A 24,197-nucleotide genomic window follows, 5' to 3' on the forward strand; every position below is an offset into this window, starting at 1 on the left:
CAACGCTTAGAGAAGTGAGAAGTTCTACTTAATAAGTAGACACTCCACCACTTCATATCTAGAAGTTCAGAAGTCCACAAGAAGAGTACACAACTGAAAGGTTTTAATTCCAACTTCCATCTGAAAAACCCTACTATCAGAAGATGATCCAAGACAGTCCAGAGGAGAAAGAAAAAGAAACAGAACTTGGTCACTCTCACCATTAAGAGCTGTAGCAGCACAGAATCTGTTAATGGGGAATAAGAACTATTTGACACTTTAAAACATTTAAGTCTGCAACCACTCTGAGTAGAAGTGGTTCTGCTGAACATACAAATCTTCAGCAGCACACTCAGAATTCAAACTTAATATGGTAAAGCTATTTGAGTTTCTTCTAGAGGAAATCTAGTACATAAAACACTGCACTCACACACAGTCCTTTTCAGTTAGTCAACGCCCACATAGATTGCACTAGTCAGAACCAACAAACCTAAGTTCCATGTTGCTGCATGACTTACCCGGACCAGTGCATCATCTATGATGTGATCACGTCTCACTTTAAGTCGCAAATACGGGTTGAGCTGCTGTCCTTGAACTAAGCTGTAGAGCACAGTTATGCGTCTTTCACTGTACATCCGGATTCTATTGTCATAATACAATCCCAGGTTCTTGGTAACAGCATTCAATATGAAGGGACAGGTCATAAAAGAGAATTTATTTTCTGTTTCTACTTTGAAGAAAGTGTAGTCTTTATCCATTTCTAGAACATCGTTCAGTGGTTCATTAATAAATTCTTCAAAAGGGATAAGTGGTTTTCTGCAATCTATAGTTTTAACACCAAGTTCAGTTTCCAGTGGATCCACTCGAGGACCTTTTTTATTTCTTCTTTCCTCACCCAACAACTCTTGAAGAGTTAGTTCACTTGATTCTGGGATGGGTTCTTCATCTTCCTCTTCATTATGATCTGTATCCACATCCCCTCCTACTACATTTGCATAGTAAACCATTTTCAAGCACTTTGAAGCAGCAACAACAGCATCATCATCATTCACTAGGTTACGACTATTGAACTCATTGCTTATGACTTTGTAAGTAATAAGCTGCTGAAATGTTTCCATCATTCTCCGAATTTGGTCTGCTCTGTACTTAGACCACAATCTGATCAGTTTTGCTTGAGCTGCAAGGGGTAGCTTGCTCATTGCTTTGCAAAACAATGGTAGAGCCATTTCCAGATATTCTGGGCTATGAAGATTGCCATTCTCCATAACAATAATAAACAAATTCAGATAGTTAGGATCCCGAGAGTACACATTATGGTAAGTCAAATCACATTCCACATTAGGTGACAAGTACACAAGTGCATTTAAAAAGGCAGTTTCTATTTTTTCATTAGAAAGTAACCTATCATAGACCCGCCTGACTGCTTCAATATCTACAGACACTTCATCTGGGCCTAGTTTTTGGAGGTTATTATCCCCTTGTGTGTTATCACCTATTCTTGATGATGAAGATGACGATGCACCTGAATCTTCTTCCATAGCAGCAGCCGAACAGGCAGCCTTTTCCTTCTCATCTTCATCTTTGTCTTCATCCTTTCCTTGAAGAGACTTGAGCTCCTCCTTGGTGTGCTGCTTGGCTTTTCGGAAACTCTGTACCAATGCTTCAGCACTAGAAAATACTCTCCCAATCACCCGGATTAAAGGGGAATAATCCTCCTTCTCTCGACATAGTTCAAGAATTTCATATATCTTGTCTTCTGTTAGAAAAGTCACATCTATAAAAAGATAAAGTATTAATTTTAGTAAGATAAAATTTAAAAAGAAAAATACTTCTGATTTGCTCTACTCAAGAAATCTGTGTATCACATCATTAACACTGGGAAAACCAGTGTCAGTATTGGGTGAATTCAAGACAGATACTTTGTATTTCATTAGCATGAAGAATTATGATTTTATTACTATGATTTTGTAAAATATTTTATTCATTAATGTGGATCAGAGAACACGCTCAATAGTAAAACTGTTTTGCAGCCAATTAACTACATTTGGTAGTCAACAGTATTGTATCATCTAAACAAACTAAACCAATCAGTAAGATGTTTAAACTTTAAAAGACATAATGAGTGAGATTGTGTGACAATACATTCTTCTGGTAAATCTGCACAGTAAGTCTTTAAACTATACACAAACTAAACTGAATCGATGTCATTTTTCAACCACAGCACATGCACATATGTGCACACTCTTTCTCCCTTAAAAACAGATCTTGAAGAAAAGATTCAATAATTTGTTTTGTTGTACATTAACGGGAAAGTAAGATTTCTCATTTCTATTTTTAATGCTTTCTGCAACTGTTTTTATACAAATCTGATGCCTGAAAACCCAGAAAACAACCACAATGCTCAGAAATTTATACTGCCTTCTAAACTGCACACACAGATGGGCATATGGGTTATTTCTTTGTACATTTGGCCTGAGATAAACAAATTCTATTCAGATTAACACGCTGGTTTACACGCATCATCTGCATGGGCTCCAAATACCTGTCTGTTCCCCCTCCCCTCCAAACCTCTGATATAAGTAATTTGGTGGTCCATTTGTTATTTGAAATCTTTCTTTCTCTTTAGAAAAGAGAAGGAGAAAACATTATTTATAGCTTTCTATGCTACTTCTCAAACAGAACCCACAGATGCTTTCACATCAGGTGATGATTTAGAGTAGGATTACCACATGATCAGACCCTGAAAAGATGTTCTAGTTTAAGCAGATTCTTCTGAACTGACACATAATTTAGAACTAAAACTGAATCTGTTTAATAGCATCTCTAGAGATCTAAAAAACACACATCACAGCACTGTATTCACCAACCATGCTAGAACTACCTCTGCATAAAGAAGTATATCATTTTAATAAAGACAGATATATGTTAAAGTATTTTGAAATGTGATTGCCTACACTAACATTGATTCCAAGCAGTCATTAAATTAAAAATACAAACTGAATGATGCAAAGACAGACAACCTATTGATTTTCAGAGCCCCAAGCCATTCTTAGAGCACATATAGTACAGCAAAGATTAAGTTTATATCATGCAACTGAGATTGACTTTCAACCAATCTGAAGACAGTGAAGAAGCTTCAAAACTAAAATCTGTCCTGGTAAAAAAACCAATAGCACTGAAAATATTATGAAAGGTTCAAGCTTAGTGCAGCATCTATTTTTATCTGCTGCAGTGCATGCTCAAGGCAAACTTGCCTAAAAGAAATTTAACTGCTGATACAGATGCTGTTCCATGCTATAGCTCCTCAAAATGAGGACCATAGCCTCAAGTTCAGTGACTCTGGATTGCAGAGGTTATTCATAGCATAAAGTTTATGAGCAAAAGTTGACAATTTAACAATATTATACGTTTCAGATTTCCATACTTACAACAGGAATTCCCCAGTCATTCTTTTAAAGGTTTTAATATTTAAGGAACTAACCAGGTGCTATTTCCACTTAAAATATTTAGCATTACCCTCAGCAGTTTCACAACAGTTTTAAGTCATATCCTGTGACCAAACTCTGAGCTGCCATAAGGGTCTGCCCCATTTTTACTTTACAGCAGTGAGAACAGCTGGAGAAAAACAATCATAAGTGAAACTTTCTTCTAACTCAAGTCAATTTTAGCAGACTTGTGTCTGAATGTGAGCTTTCACATGCCTTCTCCCCTTACCTTTTGTATTGCAACTAAACGATCCCACAAAGTATCTCCTCTCAGACCTTCTCAGTAATACTCCATGACAAATCTGTACATGAAGTCAGCTTTAGCAGTGATCCTTGACTGTGAAAAAGACTGCATGTGATCTATATATTGACAACACACACTCCCTAATTAGCAAATTTATTAATTATCCTTCCATTATCTCTTACGGAAGCATTGTTATGATTGTGTGCTCACTGCCCGTCTGCTGACCTTCTCTGTTCCCAATTTAATGTTTTGGTGACTAAACTTGAAAATAGCTTCCCAGGTAATTATAACACTGATTTTGAAATGGCGCTCTCTATATATGACTACATTTGTAACCCATGCTTTTCATATATTTGCATTTTCTCTATTTCCCTCCTCTTTTTGGACTGCCATCTAAGTTACTACTAAGATGCTGATAACAGCCTCCAGATACGTTTTTTCCCCCAAAGGTAATAGTCTTAGGGCTTAACACTACAGAAAAGTAATGTAAATAATTCTTTCTGAAGGACATTTCTTTCAATGTACTTAGAACTTTCAATCCTATGTCAAGCATAAAAGCAAGCTGCACATCCTTTTCCTTGGCTTTCTTAAACTTAACTACAGTTTTCCCAATACCTGTTGCTGCAAATAAACCTTAAAAAATTTCAGAGTGCTGGATTTCTTAGACATCATCCAATTCCAAAGGTAACTAATAGTCTCAGATGGGCTTTAAAAACACATTAATGCTCTCTGCCCATACAGCTACAAAGACTGGTCAATATGTGTGATGCTGCAACAGATGAAGTCTGAGTCATTGCTTTAGGCAACAGATTGTCTCTGGAGATAGGTTGAGAAGACTCTTAGATATCTATCTTGGGGAGAGAGGGCAGTAGGGTCAGAGAGAGGGAGGAAAATTCTATAGTGCACACCTCCATTAAAAATACACAAACCCAAAAGACAAATCACAAAACAGACGTAATGTGCCTTTTGCCCATCTAACACTACACTGGCTCCCCTTTCCCCTCCCTACTGTTTGCCTCTCTAGTTACTCAGATCATAAATAATTTGGGGACAAATTTATCCTTGCATCAGATAAAGAACAAACTGATGTAGGTATTGACTGGAGCATCTTAGGTCCCTTGTAACACAGTGCTATCTTTATTGCTGATTCTGTAGGTCTTTTTAATTCTTTGCTGTAAACAATTTCACCTTCTTCAGCTACAATGAATGAATCTGAACTTCTGTGTTTATACCACTTATTGCAATAATACTTAAAAGCCTGCTCAAAGGTTAATAGCTTTAATTTCATTTAGCTTGTGATTTCTCTTTGCACCACAGGTTTTGGCAAGAACTAAATTATTCTTCTAGTATGTATTTACTATTCTAGAGAGTTTGAAAAGCTAAATAGAAGTTAGAAAAGACATAGAATGGCATTTCATTCTCTTACACTGGCTTAGAAATCACTTTGCTTAAACTTTTTTTAGTTTGGTAGATGTATTGCCTATCATCCACTGTATCACTTTCTTGTTCATGTGTTAAGTTTCTTAACATAAAATCTGGAAATAGTTAAAGTATAACTTTTATAACTCATTAACTAAAGAAGAGTTACAAAACTAGCAAAACTAAAGCAGTCATACAACAGCACTTAAAAAAACCTCTCCATATTTGCAAAACCAGTAATCCCAGAAAGCAACAAATGCACATGGATTTTAACAGAGATGTGGTAAAGTTCTAGATTTGGAATTAAGTGTTCACCATTAATCCAGCCATTTTTCAGAATCCATAGTAAAATATTTGATTTCTCAATATTGTATTTTACTTAAGTCTGCAGAACACCACCACAGTGAATTCTGTAGGCTTATAGTCACGTGTATTAAATGTGTTTTATTTTAGGAAAATTCTAAAATAACATCTTACCTTTAAAGTCATCTCTTGGGCCTTGCATTTCCTTCTTGTTCATTTTTCTGTCAGTGCAGGAATTGTTATGGGCACCTTTGGAATTGTTTTCTAGGTAAGCTGAGCTCGTTCCTTTCTTGGAGGGATGAGGATCACAGAGTTTTGCATTAATCTTATAAAGCTCGAGGGCCTTAATGGCTGCTGCATTGTTATCCATACGGAGAAAAGTTGGACAGGAAGCACAAAATTCATTCGTGCAGGCTTCATTTCCACAGCCCTCAGTTAACTGGTGGTAGTAGCGCTCTATTAGATGCTTTGCAGCTGCTCGCTTCCTGTAGCAAACATTCAAACAGTAAGTACAAGGATTAGTAGAGCTTTCACATACAAAGTTCATTCAAAAGCATCAGCAAGGCAGAGATTAGTCAGGCACTGAAACACAAGATTTCTGTGTCAGAGAGGACATATCAGGAGATTTTTTTTAAATGCAGGATTCTCATCTTGACAAATGCAAATATATTTAACACACAATTTAATTTGTGGGTCCTATGTAAGTGGAAGGTAAATCCTATTTATGCACAGTTTTCAGCTTTACATTCTAGTGTTACAGTGGACACAATCTTGTTCAGTTCTGAACAATCTCAATTGTCACTGAAAAAGAGCAATTTAGATGCAAAGCAAGGCTGCAAGTGAAACAGAACTGGATCTCATACAGATGATTAAGTCTGATGTATAGGAATGAGGTATGGTTGCCACTGACAGAGGGAAGAAGCATGAAATACAAATGATCCAGACATTTATTTAGTAATACTATCAATACTACACCAATAGGATACAAACCATTTAAAAATCTAAACTGTTTTATTTTTAACAAGATTCCAGATGAGTAAGTTATCTGATATTTAGTCTATTTAAATCTCTAGGAAAAAATATTCCTTGGTTAAACTGATAACAAAACCACGATTATAGAACAGCTCAAGGCTGAATATATCTCTCCTCAGCTTAATATGGCATATGGTTCTCTAAAAACTATCTGCCAAATCCTCCCCTTTCTCCTGCAATTATACATGCCAAGTATGTATTTTGAAGAATCACAACTGTATCACCTACACAAGTCAATGTGCTCAGTACTATATATACACACACAAGAAAATTTAACTGGCCAATTAATAAGGTCACAAACTTTTACAGAAACATGCAAATGGTAAAGAAATCACATGAAAGCTACAGGTAATTGGGACAGAAGCAGCAGCATGCAGCACCAAGAACACCACATTTGATCACATTTTAGAAAGAAACCCCCAAACCTTCACTTCATTTAAGAAAATGAGTTATTAATGAAAAATACCAACTATGAAACATTTCTAACATTTTGATTACGTGTAACATGCAGGCTTTTTACCTAACTTTAGTGATACAGTACTATAAAGATTAGTACTGGGAAGCAAGATTTTCATCAGAAATTGTCGTATTAACTTAAAGTTGCCTTTTTTGATGTTGATGCATGCACAGATTCTGCGCAGAACAAGTACTTGAGAACTGAAGTGCTAGACCCACTGGTACTACTCAGCACTTGCTGCACCTAGCTGTTAATATTGGCTGGTTAAGTATCAGTTTCAACACAGCTGCTTCAGAAGGGAAAATGTCCTGAAGTTCTGAAAGTAACTATTGAGGTGTATATTATTCAGCAATAACACCTTTGCTCCTTCCTTTTCACCCTTCAAGATCTCATAATCCTAGACAAGAAAATATTTCTTACAAAGAAAACCATTACCTCATTATCTACCTGACCTTCCAAATGTCCCAGTGTGTTCCAAGACAAAAAAATTGAAGAGAAAGGTTTCCCTGGCACCTCAAGACAGAGGTGGAAGACCATTAAAAAAAAAAAAAAAAAAAAAAGGCAGCACCAGCAACACCATCAAAACCACTACTGTATAAACAGGGAATAGCTGTATTTTGATCCAAGGTTAAGAGTTCCAGCCTCTCCAATTTTTATATGCAGACTTTGGAAAACCTGCCTCTCTCCATGTATGTATAAAAATAAGGGTTTTTTTGATCTTGTCTTTCATACTTCAGCTTTTAGCATAGAGGCTTTAAAAAACCAACAGTGTTTTAATACAGCTTAGACCAGTACATGATTTCAGACATCTATTTTCTGAATGCCAAGATTTCAATGCTTTGATTATTCTTGAATTTCAATCACTGCAGACCTTAAGATTTAGTGGGTGAAATATTGCCATTTGTAAGCAGGTAAATATATAATGTGAAAGCCTTTCTTTGTTAATATTGAATTTTTACACCTGAGCTATGGCCACCTGTCTCACCAACATGCTCCTTATTTACTCCTCTTGCAGTCTGTCCTATGCATTGCCTTGATGCCTTCATGAAAACTCTTTCCAACTCAAGTTGTAACTTACTGTTCTTTTATTCTTCCTCCCTCTCTCTCACTGACCATGTTTTCCACAGTGCATACAAAATGGTGGTTATTTCATATACGTGTTATTATTTTAACTTTATCCTTCCTCATTGCATTTTCCTTCCATTTTATTTCTCCATTGCAGTCTACATGTAGATCACATTTTTTTGCCATAATTTTCTGACCCATGTAATACACCTATGAATGTTATATGGGTTATTTCTCACATCTGTTCTAAGTGTATATATAATTAGGGCTATGTGTGTATTTATTTACTTACCTAAAGCAGCTGGAGTTGTTATTCAGGATAAATATCTTGTGAAAAGCTAACCAATTTCCTAAGAAGACTGAACTTATTTTTTCAAACTGGAGAAATTGTTAGTCTTAGAGGCATGCACACTTTCCTAGCTTATGTAACATCTAGTTTGAATAAAGTTATTTCAATGTATAAACACTGATATATTAACAACACATTTTATCATATTAAACAACACTCCACTTTAGGTCATATCTGAGATGCCAGGAGACAAAGCTAAGCTTAGAGTTGTCTCTAACAGTTAACTTCTGAGGGACTCAAGATTTTTTGCCTTCCAACATTTAACTACCAATTCTCAAACTGTGCCATGCCTACAGTAATGCTGTTTGTACAAACATTGTCCTTTTGACTCATGACCACTGACTCAACTGTGAAATTCTATTAGAGACGGAAGGTCTGACTGAAAGTTACTTTTTTTTAATATTAAAATCAACTATGGAAGCAAACAATACAATGTACAACAGTACTAGAATACAACAGTATTAGAATTCCCCCCCACACCTCTCCCCAGCAGCTATTCTGCAGACTTTTGATATGGCCTCAGATAAATCATTTAAGTAAATAAAAAAGGTGGAGACTTAAAGTGAGGATACAGACCTAAGAAGGTAGAACAGAATTTACCAAGCCTTCCACAAGTGCTACCCTTACCAAGGTCCATCCATGAAAGCACTTACAGAGAATGCAGTTCTGAGTAAGTCAATGTGTGATTTTACACAACAGTAAGATAGTCTATACCATGTTCACATTGGGGTACTTGAAGAATTATTGTCACTATCCAGTGCCAACAGCCCACATTTCCTATATTATTCAGAAAAAAAATGTAGCATACCTTCTGTATTCTCCAGAGGTGAAAACTTTATCTCTTTCTTCCCTTGCTCATTTACTATGCAGAAAACTTCAAGTTCTACCCTCAGGCATTAAAACTGGTTCATCAAGTGAGGTAACACAAAACCCCTCTCTATTCTTAGCTCAGGCTATATAAAGGGAGCTGCAGTCCTCACTGTAAGTTCCTATACAGGGATCTAGTGAACAGTAACTGGTCCCTTATGAACTCAATGACTAGTTTACATTAGCACACAGACACCTTCTAGTGTACCTAAGGCTGCAGTGACTGACTTGCATTAAGTGTTTGCAAAGACTCACACTGTTGTCGCACATCCAAGTATGAAACTGCACTGGTGTGGTTGCAGTTGTAAACATTTCACAGATATCACAGGCATATCCTTATGCCTTAAGGATAACTTCCCACACAGTGGGCCTTGTATAACCTCCTCAAGCAAGACACACTACTTCAGTGAGCAGGACAGGCACCTAAAATAGATGTCATCTTCCTTCCCCAAAGTCCAACAATTTCACAAGTACATTTTTCCTTTTAAAAAGAAGTTAGTATTCACTGACTTACTTCTATAGTACTTAAAGAGAAAATAATGCCTTTAGGCTTTCTAGTTGTTCTTTAACTAATAAAAAGCCAGATAATAAGTACTTTGCATTTGTAACTTAAATGCTGCCAAAACTGTGGAGTATCACTAGAAATGTGCACCACTCAGCCTGTCTTTCTAGATACTTAGGCAAAGGTGCACTGTGGGCTGCGTTTTGAGTCGTAAAGTCATTTTTGAATGTCTAAAACCTATACAAAGAGATCGGGCGTGCTCATTCAAAGTTCCTATGTAACAGCAGCCAATTTGATTTCTCAAATATCTTAAACTAAATACAGAGAAATGCTACATAAAGGAAACTGTTGTGATAGAAAAAAATCCTAAGTTTAAACATTTAAGGAATTTTAGAAAAATTTGAAGCATATAATTCCTTAAAGTTCACCTACAAAGCAAAGAATTTTCATCCAAGTTTCAAAATTTGCCTGAAGTTAAATGCATAATTTTTGCTTTAAGTTTACCTAAATTTTAGAAACATGTATGAAGGTCTCATACTTGTCTGGAAATATCAGTATGAAATGACTTATTTCTGAATGCTTTCTGCTTGGGACACAACTTTTATATTATTTCTACACAGAAGTCACAAAAATCAGCTATCTTGGAGCAACATGAAAGTGGAAATTTACAATGGCCTGTTTTAACAAGACTATTAAGAATTCCGATGAGCCAAAATGTTCGTAAGCTGTTCTCTTTCTTAACGCAAAAACCCAACAAAAATCTTAATGTGCAGGGAAACGAGAAGAAAATTTATGTTTGTGTTTTGGATAGTAAAAACACAGGGAACAGTTTTTTTAGTAGTAATAGCAAAACAACTTTCAGTATATGCCTTAACAGACAGGAGCATAAAGATCCTTATACACCTGCAACAATTATACTAGGCCTTGGAAATAAGATGACCAGCAGATCAAAAACTGATAAAAAAAGTGTGGGTTATAGATGGACATATTTGTGAACTTAAATACTGCCTTCTTAGAGGTTCAGTTTAGGACCTCATATGTTGGTTTCCTGCTTCTGTCTAGTTAGAGTAAGAACAGCAGTGCTAGAGAAGACAAGCTTCCAGTAAAAGCACCACCCACACAGACCCTTTTGAAGTAGCCTGCACACCAAACTGCCAAACACTCTACCCAGAGCCACAGCTGAGCCCTCTGTTCCAGCAGTATTGTAACACCTTTTGCCTGTCTCAGCCACTGGTACCCCAGCAAACATATGTGTGCAAACGCACATGTGCAAGGAGCTCGCATTTTCCAAACCTCATTCTTTCCAGTGTGGTGGGGACCAATAGCTGGGGTGCAGACTGTGAACCCCCTTGGACCATCCTGGCTTTACCCAAGGGACCTCCCTCCCCACCACATATTCTAGATCCACTGTGTCTCTGGGAACAGCATGTGCTGGCAAAGTCAGGCACGGCTCTTCCTCAGGAAGGGCAAACCTGAGAACAGAAGAGCTGTCCTGGCTTTATGGAGCAATGCAGAACGACAGCTAGAGAGAGAGGGTCAAGAACACAGTCAGCACGTATCTCTTAATCTTGCCTCACAGACAAATTACCTTCCTACAGTCCTATTAGAAAAGCACCCTTCATTAATGCCCTTTCCTCTTCAGGTTATTAGCTCCAGTACTCTACAGAGACAATGTCATTCCACAGACCAACTTTCATACCATGCTTCCTATCTGTCCTTCTTAAGAAGGCATTCAGTGCCCTGTCACCTGTGTGACCCCTCTAACATTCAATTAGCCATAAAATTGAGAGATGAATAATGCATCAATTATACCCTGGCTTTTCAACCCAAGCAATTTCATCAAAAATCCCCAGTCATGTCCCCCCCCCCCCCCGTCCCCCCCCTTACAGGTTTGAAGCCATTAAATAACTGATTATGTGGAAAAAGTTATTAGGCAATTATTGTAAGCAATCAACATATGTAAATGTTAATGACTGTAGGCATACTTCACTGTTTTATATACTATGCTCACATTTACAGAACCAGTGCCTTTTGAAAAGGCAGGGAGAAAAATAGCCTTCATAAAAAAGCCCATAAATTTATTTAACTATGAAGAAAAAAGTAACTTGAATTACTGACAGAATAAACTCGTTACTAAGTTTAGGACTGATTATAAACTTACAACATCTTATTCTCTTTGAACAGATTTGTTATTCTTAATATTTTAAAGAAAATATACAATTATTATCAGCTATTAAACTTCAAAAGAATAATCACGTCTAACCACACAAAACATTTTTTCAACAGTTGTCCAAATTTCATTTTAAATTATCGAGTCCTAAACTCTAATACTCTTACTGGCTGTGAGGCCACAATAAGACAAACTTTGTCTTTATTGGAAAGAAATTAAATGATAGTAACTTCACATACTTGCAGGAATCCTTCAGTCTTTTACGTTCAGGACAAAACAAATAATGAGTATTTTATCAAATATTAAGCAAAATACATAGTCTTTAGTACCTTCCATGTTGTTTTCCCCTTGGTTAAAGAAGTCCTGGCACTCAAGCAAGTACAATTAAACTTTATGTTGTACTCTACTGAACAAGCTTAAATTTGTCAAGTATGAAATTTATACACTGTATTCTGATCAGCAGACCAATCAAAGAAAGAAGACTAGTATTAGCACTGCAGTGAGATATCAAAAGACACAGACAGTAACTTGGAGACGCTGATTCTGACTGTCTACTTCTGGACCACTGGAGTGTTTCAGTAGAAAGCATGATGCAAGAGACAAATTATTTCAGACAAAAATACTGTTATAAGAAGGGGACTGACCATTGCAACATGCAAGACCAATCTGCCGAGAACAGACCTAAATGCTGAACAACCTAGTACTCGCCTTGTACAACTTGAAGAAAAGAGGCCAAATAAAGGAAAGGGACTGTTTTCAAGTTACTAAAAACTCCAGAACACTTTTTAAGGTTAGGTTTCCGTGGTAGCATTCTTTTACTACACCTTCATTCTGCATGACTCTGCATGACTCTGATGACAACGATCACGCAGAAACTAAGTGCAAGTAACATGGATCATAAGACTTAAACACATGAGTTTCCAGTGTAAGAACAGCCTAGCATTTGTGGATTAGACAGCTCCAGAGAGAAATATCTTCTCTTTAAGCTTTCTTTTTAACTGGTAAATTTACAGCATCCTCCAAGCTCCATGGGAACCAAGGTCTATAATACATTTGCTTCAGTTATATTTTCTACTGTGAAATCTGGGATTCCTTTTCTTTCAAATCATTATAAAGTTTGGTCAAGTTATCTTACTGCACTTTTGCTCTTGAAAGCAAAGGTAAAACAGACACTTAATTGTAACTTTAGTTGCTAAATTTAAGGAAGTAGTAATTCTTGAGTCAATGCAGTCTTATTAACTGATGACATTTCCTCAAGGGAATCACCATCTGGCTAAATGATGAATTCCAAGAGGCTCTGAGAAGAAATTTTTTAATTAATCCTGGACAGATCACAGTGTAACAAGGCTGTCCAGGCTTACAGGTGTACATAAAGATACTTTTTACAGCTTTTCTTTCCAAGAATGTCAATAAAACAAGCAGTGAATGCCACAAAAACACCTATATGCAGCAAGGTTTGATATAAAGGCCATGATCAGCATGTCCCATGATTATGTTATGCAAACCCGCCTCTCTTTTAGGCTGTGAGGAAAGTAATTCAAGGCACTCTGTCCAGGAAGCACTAGGATAGCATCTGAAAGTATGTATCAGGAAACACTTATACAGTTACTGCATATATTTGCAATGGTTGTAATTTTTCTTTCTGGCACATTTTGAGGCTGCTGCAGAATTTTTATCAAATCTACTCCAATGTGAGATGACTATACAGCAACTAGAACCACAACAACACCTTAAATGGGGGAGTGTTCAGCAACTTTAAAAAGAGAGAGAAGTTTCAAAATTGCCAAGCATCCCATCCTCAAAAAACAGAAAGAAGGAATGATGACACAGCCATAATATCAAAATACCCCAACATTTGCCTTGATACGTGACAACATACAATACACAGAGTGAAAATACATGAACTGATAAGTCAAGTTATTGTTAAACAATTAAAAATTATGTAATTTAATACTAAAGAGGGTTTAAGAAAGTTATACTAATTGAAGCTGAAAATTAATGTAGACCTTTGACAGGAACAGATAAGAGAAATTGCTGATCTTAGAAATTCAAAGACTTGAATGAATGCTAAAGAAAAAAGACTCCTGAGCTAGCATGAAGATGTTCATCACGCACAGAGCCAGAATTTTAAAACCTTGGGATAAGCAAGACTTATCCATGGAAGAATTTCCTGGATAAGGGTCTGAAAGAATCAGTAGATTTATTTATTTATTTAAATTCACATATGTCTAACATGTGACTACGCTTTTGGTATAAAGCTTTGCAGTGCAAAACATAGAAACAAATAAAGCAATTATATCAGCCAACCAGAACAAAAACAACTTAACCATTCATTGTGCAAATAACAACACTTGTTTAAGTCCCTGCTTTTACTCATGAATTATAGGCATGTAAATAACATAGTAACTTTTAACTACACAGTAGCTTGCAGGTCACTGTATTGCCCCACCTGCCATTCCACCTTATGTGGCAAGAGCAACTATGCAGCAGGATTACACAAATTCTCTGTAACAGGTGATGTACACATCACTTTGTGATACAGTTTTAAAAAATCTAGTTTTGCAAGTGTACCATGCATTAATACTGTATAACTACTACTCAAACAAATATGTAAATCCCTACAGCTTGACTGGCTTACATCTATTTTAGACAGATACCCAACACCTATACCATCAGGGCAGCTCTGATCATCATTCTGCACCAAAAAAAAAATTTAAAAATTCAGCTTTCACACAGAAAAGCTTGCTACTGTAGACTGGTACTGTAGATTATTTTTTCAGGTTCAGTTTTAAAGAGGATAAAACACACACACAAAAATAATTGTCAAACTGCTAGAAGGAAAAAGAGTTGTACTGCCTTTTCCTTCTGCTTTATCATAGGTCCTTATAGAGTCTTTGTTTCTCACCAGTCAAGATGCTTGTTTCTAACATATCTTTCCTTACAACTTGTAAAAAGCAGTAGTCCAACTGACAATATCCAGAGTGGACTACAGCCAGTCTACAGCCTGATTTCCCTTGTTTGGCTAGGCCAGGGAAACAAAAGAGCACAACTCATCTTGCTGCAGAAATCATAAACCACAATGCAGCAGGGGCTGCTACTGGAGCAGAAGATAGTACGGCAGTGTTTTTGCCCTGCAACCTCTGTCTCTAACACATGTCCACATAGTGACAGCCAGTCACCTCTCAGGTCTGGATCCCTGCAACCTGTACTCCTAAGAAAGCAGCTAGACAGCACTTCTATAACAGATGGCATGAGAGAGGGAAAAAGCAAATTTGTCACCCCAGGAGAAATGCTCCTCCTAGTGCAAGAAAAGACTTCACTGCAGTTAATTACTAAAAATACAGGGGAAAAGCATTCCTTGTTTTCTTCTCATCACTTTTAAGGTTTGGTATGCAGTCCAATGTGGAGGGGCTCACCTCAGCTTTGCTCCTCCCCAAGTTGGACAGCTACAGCAGAGAAGTCCTTGAGCAATTCGCACTATGTCACTAGCCTGCAAAACATCCTGAAACTGGCATTCAGGCCACAGTGTGTAAAATGCCAGACCAGTGGCGGGGAGGGCGTGGAGGAGACAGTTTAAGGTCATAGAAGTAATTTGTGACAGAAAAGAAATAAACCCAGATCTCTTGAAGCCTCATACAGTACCCTAACCACTAGGCTATGGTCCTGCTATTATTTTGGAACTTGTGCTGTAGGCCAGAAAAGCAGTTCGTGGTTTCCCTATTCGAGTTCCATGACAGGACAGTTTGAATAGCTAAAAAAGAATCTTTGTTTGCTAATTCACAGTAAGGCCTCAAATAACTTTTTTCCTCTTTTAAAATGGTCCTCTCATTCCTGCAACCCTTTTGAATTTGAAATGAACATTTCAGCCTATCACAATCTTGCTTCTAGGCTAATGAAGACAGACCAAAACAAGGTTCAGAACTGTGAGCAAGATGCTACACGAATACTGTTTAGTGAAAGAAAGCTAGTTTTCTGTTTCTAGAATTAACTAGTATATAAATTTGCCAAATTAAGTCAGACTTTTTTTTTCTTCTTCTTAGTTCAGCAATCCATCTGCCACAACAGATATTAGCAGGTATTGTGTCTTAGTACTGAAGTGTCTTCAAACCCATGCAAGATGTTAGTGAACAGCAGGTAGAAATGATACCCCTACTGTCAAGTCTGAATATAGGCCTGAAGATTTCTGACACTGTATTATGCTACCATCTACTGGTTCCTGTTACATTAAACCTCTGAACTTTCCCTTCAACCCATTCACCCTCCAAAAAAAAAATAATAAAAAAAATCACAGTTTGTACAGAGGCTTAAAATTATTTTTCATAGCAAAATACTAACTTTTTCTAAGGTAAATCCACAGTTCTACACAGCTTTTTTTTTTTTTTTTTAAGCAGGTGCAATAGTAACTGTTACATATGTTCAAAACATTTTTAAACAAGAGATACCAAACTCATCCACTCATTTACTTACATTCGGCTAGTTTCAATGTTTTCAGAGTGAGGTTCTCCTGGTGATCTGCAAATACAGATATAAAACCTTAAACATTATTTTAAGTAATTACAATATGAAGAGTCAGGAAAGGTAGAAAGTGATAACGATGTATTACTGCCACTAAAAGCATCAACTTTTATGCACTTGCACATTTAATTTGACCAAACTCTAGAAGACAGTTTATAACATAAAACCTGACAATATAATTAAGCCAAATTTCTCGAAGGAGGACAGCACTTTTCCCCCCACAGCTTACACAACAACAGCCATTAGAGAAGAGCTGGCAGTATTTCTGTATTCAGGTTGTACAGTGCATCAGTTCTGGGCTAATCCTTCATAACCACTTCTGTAACCAAAACGTATACTCAAAGTTTATCAGTGATCAACTGTTACAAACAGATTCTCTGCACAGTTGGACACTAAGAAGCAGCAGCTCAGAAGCAGGTCTCAACATGATCTCAAAACAAATTTCACGTCTCTCTCTACTTAAATTTATAGACATAATCTCACAGGCAGCTTTCTGTTTCTTCCTTCCAGCCAACAGGTCAGCCACTAATATTCAGAATTAGGTGTTACTGCCTGGCATTTTTGAACACATAAGCAGCACCTATGTTCAGCTTGCCACCCTCCTTGACTTAATTTACAGAGTAATTTAAGGGGTATAGTTCCACATTAACTTAAGTAGGCTAAATTATAGCTGTTTAGCTCCTCCTTACTCCGATCATCTTCCTTATGCCAGCACTGATTCAAGAAGTTAACATTTAATTGTTCTTTAGACAGATTATTTTTTTCCTCCCTTTGGGACTTCCTCCTACCCAGTGAGTTTGCAGCCAGATGAGCCAGGAGACGAGGAAGTACAAATGCAGCAGTTTTGACTTCAATCACCTTAAGCTGCCTTGAAATCATATCCTGAAGGACCTCATCCAACCTTCACTTGGGTATAGATTTTGGTACAGTTGACCAGAACTGCCATGCTGAATATATTGCGTGAGGAGTGGAAATAGAGCACAGCCATTACAGTAAAACTCTGTAGCTTATATGAACAAAAACATCTTTCATGACAGAGCTCTCTCAGAACAGAAGTGAGCTAAATTCTGCAAATAAAACTCACTTTATAGGTTTCAACAGAATTTGCTAGGGAACTTCAGTTAGCACAGCTAAGCAGGCTCTTCCATAGCTTTACTGGGAAAATCTTTGTTTATAGGAATGGAATTTCCAAATTTCTCTATTTACTATATGACTATCTCTACTATTCTGAAGACTCTCAGAAATCTCCACCTGTAGCCTGAAACATTCCCCTTTTTCCTATGTTTCATTGTGCTACCTTACCGGATGGTCCTTCCTATTAATGCCTGGACTGTTCTCCCAATTCTCTACTAAAATCTTAATTCCTTTATTGACATATGAGATCTTAGCAACTTTCTGGATTTTACCAAACTGTACTATATTAACAGACCCAGTGCTGAGAAAGCACTTCTGGCAGACAATTTAAAATTCCTAGGCTAGCTGGATATTATGCAGTGACAGATGATGCAGAACACAGGAAGTTATTTTATTTATATTTCACTAAGTTATAAAATTAAACTGACACTATGGACAGAATTCTTGAACTTACTATCCAACTAACTTTATACTCATGTTTGAAATGCAAATAGCCTCTAACTGGAAAATAACATAAAAACTGCCCAATCTCATAATTTGGTCTCTATTTATTCCCTCCAAATGATGTTTCTCTTACTCATTGAAGTTCAGGACTGACAAGATAGTTGCTGACAAAAATAATGTTTGACAGCAAACAACCCAAAATTTCATTTCCCTTCAACTCCAGTGACCAAAACAAGTCAGTAAATACTTAGCAGAGAGAACAGACAGCGCCCCCCCCGCAATTATTCACCTAAGCATGTAAGAGCTAGAAGCCATACAACCTGAGGAGCAGTGGAAAGAAGAGTGTTTATAGTCATACTGGCTAGCTCCTCTATTCACATCCTTTGCTTCAGAAGCTGACAGCAAAGAGTCTGGAAGCTTGAGGTAGTTGCTATCTTTCTTTTAGTCGTAGGAAATAAAACCTATTGGTTGTATGGGTAAGAGTAGTGCTTTAAGTTGCTAGGAAAATCTAAGTGAAATAGTGGTGTTAAAACAAAAACATCAAGAGTATTAATCACTTTGAGCCTTTAAAATGCACAGCAGTATGAAAAATTACAGAAAAAGAGCAGATTGGCATCTAAACTTAGCACGTAAAAAAGGTAGCCTGGTGATCTGCAGTATAGACATGTAAACACAGCTATCAGTGGATCCAAAATCTTTTCTATCCTTATCATGTGCGTGAGTTTTATGTGTGCTTTGAACAGACAGTGCAGTTCAGTACATGCTATTCTGTAAAAAAGGCTTCTTGTACAAGATAATATAAGAAATTTCAGGAAAGTTCAGAAAAAATAAAACCTAGCTGAGTCAAAAAAAGTTTGGTCCTCTAAGGTAAGTGGTTCTACAAAGAGAGGGATTGAAGTCCTTCAGCTTGTTGTTTTCTATAACATGAGCAGACCTACCATAACTATGATTTGCAGAATTATTAATGCACTTATTAACCAGATTTTAAAAGGTTTCAAATGACAATGTTAAGCACCAAATAAAATGAGCTTTCTGTATTCATTAAAACAACGTGGAAGACCAATCTGATCACAGGAATTGCAGTTGTTTGTTGAGAAGCTATTTATTCTGCAATACCCAATTGTTTACAAACAAGATACCTTGTTATTCCTCTGAGCAGGCAACAGTACTGAAAAATAACTACATAGTATGGCAAGACGTCCTTTCATCTTGCTTAAAATCTGAAACAAGAGTTCTGTTCAGAGAAAATCTCAGAGCAAATGCTCTTATAAATTTTAGCTTTGTATTAGATCATAGATACTGATCACAAGACACCAACTAATCTGAATACTGCAGTATGAGCTAGCAAATTCAAATGGTGGCTCACTTCCAATAACACAGGGAGCAATTTCTCCATTCTGCAAGCCACTCCTTTTACCTCCTCCACTGTAGCTCCCTAGGAGAGAAAAGTAAAGGTATGCAAGCCTACAATTTTTAACATCATCAAGTCTCCTGGACAAATACTTTAAAAAATTGAGCAAAGTGCTTAAATAAGTACACTAAACAGTTTATACAGAATTTCAGTATGACAGTAAAAACCACCAGAGACTTTTAAGTGATAGTACTGCTCTTAAGAGGGATACCACAGAGCACCATGGTGCTCATCTTAACAAGCAGGCAGGGACAAGCTAAGCGAGCACTGAAATCACTAAGCAAGAGGGTAAGTCAACTTTGCCAGTTGTGGCAAACAAATGAAATACTTATAAAATAAACATCACACTAAAAATGATCCCAAGAAACAACACGATAAACTTCATGCTTACCTTTTACAAGCTGTGGCCATTCGGTGACATCAGGGTGATCACAATTTTGAGTCACTGATTAAAAATGAGTTGTCACACCAGTCCTGTATCACGCTGGGCTAAGCATAAGCTTAACAACTCTAAGTAAGTAAAAATAATTTAGTTGAAAGTCCTTAGAAATTATTTTCAGTCAGTCCACTAAAAATAAAAACCGTAAAACAGAAGAAAAATGTTGATGCTAAGCACTATTTTATCTGCAAGATTAAGACCTACTGCACAAAAGTTAGTTCAATTTTGAATGGCATTCTAAGACTTCTAGAGTAACTCACTATGGTACTTTCAACTGGTGAGCTTGAAAATTCATCAACTTATTTTTAGCCTCTCTAAAAAACCAAACCCAATACCCATTTCTTGGACCAGTGGAAAGCACCCAACATCAAGACAACAAGCATTCAAAGATTTGGAAGCACATGCATAAATATGAAGTGTAATTTTTAACTACAATAAAATTTCTTTACTTGTTTTCCTGCTACAGCTCAATTAATACTGGTTCCTAACAAGGCTCTGTGTTCCCAGGGGGAGCAACATGTAACTTGCTCTTTAGCTTACTTCATTTTGGGGAGAGGCACACAGCAAAGTTATGTAAAAGCTTCAGAGGAGCAACCTTTGCTATCTGTGGCCAACCTTTTAGGTTCTTTGCTCCATTTATACCACATGTACTCTCTCCTCTCCCTTAAATTTTCAAAAGTGTATTTTACCTGTCAATTGTTTCCCGTGATCTGGCTCCACCGGTATAAATTGAAGGGTTGGTCCTTTACTTTGTCACGCAGGTGGCAGCCAATGATCACTCAGCAATACTCGTGCCCAGAGCGCCCTGGGACCACCCCAGCTGATTACTTCCATGGCTGAAAAGGAACCAGTTAGTCTCTTACCTACTGCTATTATCTACTCTAAACTGAACTTAACTGATAAAATATTTCCAAACATAACCTTCAACACTCAATTCACCCCATTCTCTCTCCCACCCAAGCTCCTAGGTGCACTGGACAAAGACTGTAAAGAAAAAATGCCTCTGATGGAGAGTCAGATCACAAACAGCATTATTCACTTTCTGTTAATATAAAGTTTTGATTAAAATTGAAATGTTATTACTGTGTTTAGTAAATAAAAAGTTATCTTAGTTTCTCTAAACAGCTGGTAGCTATGAAGACAGACCTCTGTACAGTATCTGAGAAGTTTACTCCTGTGGCTCTAACCCAGATGAAACCTCACATTTGTAGGTTGCCATGCAGCAGAAGCCTCATACAGAAGCAAGGTGCACAAAGGCGAGTGAGCTACTGAGGGCACATCTGCAGCTCCCTGCAACACCCACAGCCATAACTACCTGGTGCAAATATTAAGAGAGCACATCAGAGAGCTTTAAATGTTTCAGTAAAGAAAACTTTTGTGCTTCAGTCAAATCTATTGCAAGATTCTTTCAATAAGGTCTTAGGTTTGATGAGCAATCAAGCATTCTCAATGCTAATTTGTATCTGTTGACTTGTCAGAGATATGACATCACTGATCAGTAAGCAAGGACCATGATTTTCTAAAGTTTGTCAGAAAAGCTGCTGACTTTTGCCATTCTACTACAATTTGCCATTCTGCTACAAACTCTGCAACGGAACAAAAATTTGCATTAATTTTAGAATGATGCTTACTAGTTTTATCAGGTATGTTCCTTGAGGCAGGAAAAGTGACATTTAATTATTTTAACATCAGTAATATTTGAGTCTTCTTATCTAAACACAAATGCAGTCGACATGAGGAAAGCAAAGAAGAAGCAGGCTACCGAAAACCTCCAAAACAAAACAGAGGTTCTCTAGTATCTATGTTTTACAGGTGTAAAATGTCAAAGTTTAACTGAGTCAATGCTAGGAACATAGTACAATGAGTTGGAAAGGTTCCTCATCTGTCAACTTTAAATGACAAACAGGGTAATGATTTTCAAATTAATGTTTGCTGATCATCAGCTGTACAGAAAAGCAAACAGCAAAACCCAAGATGCTGAAGCAAAACTAAGAAACCTTCAAACACTGCTTATGGCATTCTGATTGTTTAAGACTTGACAATGTCCACTTTCAGGCAAGCCTCACCTTTAAAGAAACAGATGCTTATTGTAAGGCAGTGCTTTCTTCAAAAGTTAAATCTATGTTCTTGCTGCTTTCTGAACTGATGTGAAATGGTTCTGTAAAAATGCATTTAGAAAGTAAAGCCACTTCTAGCACTTTGCCCAAGTAACTTTTAGAGTGCTGGTCAAAGAGGACAGTGGTGTTATCTCTAATGCCTTGTTGCTTGGAACACCCACATTCTGTCTGACTGCTAGAAGTACCAGCTCATGTCCTGGAGTTCACCAAATCAATCACTCCCTACCTAGACTTGTGTCCTGTATCACCCAGACCACAGGCAAAAAATAATTACAGTAGTATTCCATTCAACCACAAGCATCTTAGAACAACAGGCTGACAGCAACCTTAGTGAAACAGGGTTTTCCTGAGGCTGTTTCTTATGGGAGGAGAGAAGTCACGAACAAAATTGTCAATGGTGAAGGAACACATGAAGTGTTGGTGCTGAATTCAAAAACCATTAGATTTTGGAATGTTAAAGAATATGCACTGAGGTGGCAGCTCCACAATCATGGCCAAGACAAGTTTGTGCCGAGGCCTGACACAGATCCAATGCTGTTAGTCAGGTTTACCACGCTACTGAACATAGTATCTACAGCAGTTCTGTGAAGTGAGGCAGTATCTGAACTGGCATGAATCTCACCGAGCTGAAGTTAACTCACCTAAGTTTTGTAGTAAAATTTGTACCTACAAATTGAACTTATAATGGATCAGAGCTTTGAATCAGGTAGTTGCAGCATTTCTGATATGTTACAAGACACCTTAAAACTAGATATACTGTACTGGGGTCTAAAAATCTCATGCTACTTTTCAACAATCCAGATGCAAGAAATCTTAATGAATCATTTTTCCTTCTATTTCCTTCTCATCCTACCTTCACCACCTATCCTTGCTGGTACTCCCATGTGACAGAATATGATTGGCAAGGATTCCCTAGCACAGATGAAAGAATTCATTTTTCTAAAACCTTACTCATCCATGCATCAGCAGAGTACTGTCTGCTGGCAAAGAGACCAGCATATTGAAACATATGGGTGGGTGGTGAAGGAGACTGCCATCAAAGACCCCTTATTCTGAATCTAGTTTGAACAAAGGACATTGACTGCTGGATCCAAACAAGACAGAAAATAAACTTGGTAAGAGAGTCAAAGGACACTGATCAGGAAAGGGAAGCCACACTGATGAATACACTAACATCTTGGAAAAGGGCATTTTGAAGAATAGGAAACTGACCTAGACCAACTGCTTTTCTGTCACAGGAATTCTTTTACAAAAAAACCTCTCTGGATGTAACTTACCTTTTAGAGGGTAGGAAGAGCAGCCCCAGAGCAGATATTTATTCTTATTACTCAAATAGATTTCTCTGGTCTTCACTGTCACGATTAGCATAGATTACAGTTTAGGCTTTCAGACATACAGAGCAGCTGAAGGTATCAAACGAAGTTTGTGCCTGTGGAGTACGTCCAAGAAATCTGAGATGGCTGCTAGGCTCTTTGGGACTGGGCAGACTCCAGTACAGACACATCTCTATCTGCCTAGTGATTATTTACAAGAGGTAGATTCAACCAGGACTGCAACAACTATTATAATTAGCAAGGCAATACACAAGATCCATGCCTTCGAACCATCTATCTGAAGAAGCTTGTGTGGCTTGGAGTAGCCCTCATTGAGAGGGAACAGGATAAATAATGTTTATGCAGTAGTTTGAGAGAACACACATTTCTCCAAAGTGGCAAAGGTGCGGATTTTCTGAAAATAATGTTCCTATCAACTCAAAAAGAGGGAGGAAGTAAATAATAAATGAGTGAAAGAGCAAGAAGTTAGAAACCAAGTTCAGATGCATCAAAAGGGGCTAAAAGCAACTTGCTGCATAGCCTGATGAGATCTTCTCTTTGCATATTTCATTTAAATCTTTAAAGTCGGTGTATTGGTTTTGTTTGGCAAGGTTTTGGTAGCTGGGGGGGGCGGTTTACAGGGGCGGCTTCTGTAAGAAACTGCTGGAAGCTTCCCCTGTGTTCGAGAGAGAGAGAGCCCATATTAGCCGGCTCTGAGACGGACCCGCCGCCGGCCAAGGCCGAGCCAATCAGTGATAGTGGTAACGCCTCTGTGATAACATTTTTAAGAAGGAAAAAAAGTTGGGACGGGGAGAAACTGCCGCTGGAGTGAGGAGTGAGAACATGTAAGAGAAACAAGCCTGCGGACACCAAGGTCAGTGAAGGAGGGGGAGGAGATGCTCCAGGCGCCGGAGTGAAGATTCCCCTGCAGCCCGTGGTGAAGACCCTGGTG

The 24,197-nt window shown here is 37.5% G+C and overlaps 1 protein-coding gene across 24 annotated transcripts in view; it reads right to left on the minus strand.

The window, feature by feature from the left end:
* Positions 1-24,197, minus strand: part of UBE3A (ubiquitin protein ligase E3A) — a 551,561-nt gene that overhangs the window by 16,060 nt on the left and 511,304 nt on the right. For 13 of the 24 annotated variants that reach the window (XM_049834533.1, XM_049834529.1, XM_049834534.1 and 10 more), the window contains 5 exons: positions 20,505-20,651; positions 19,768-19,886; positions 16,340-16,384; positions 5,605-5,915; positions 498-1,753 (listed from right to left, as the gene is read on the minus strand). In XM_049834533.1, coding sequence (XP_049690490.1) covers positions 498-1,753; positions 5,605-5,915; positions 16,340-16,384; positions 19,768-19,787 — 1,632 coding nt within the window. In that variant the 5' untranslated portion in view covers positions 19,788-19,886; positions 20,505-20,651. Of the gene's footprint in view, positions 1-497; positions 1,754-5,604; positions 5,916-16,339; positions 16,385-19,331; positions 19,381-19,767; positions 19,945-20,504; positions 20,652-24,197 lie in introns of those variants that run through there. The other 11 variants (XM_049834541.1, XM_049834537.1, XM_049834540.1 and 8 more) reach the window with 5 other exon arrangements.

This window comes from Accipiter gentilis, chromosome 31, assembly GCF_929443795.1.
Source record: "Accipiter gentilis chromosome 31, bAccGen1.1, whole genome shotgun sequence".
Lineage (NCBI taxonomy): Eukaryota > Metazoa > Chordata > Aves > Accipitriformes > Accipitridae > Astur > Astur gentilis.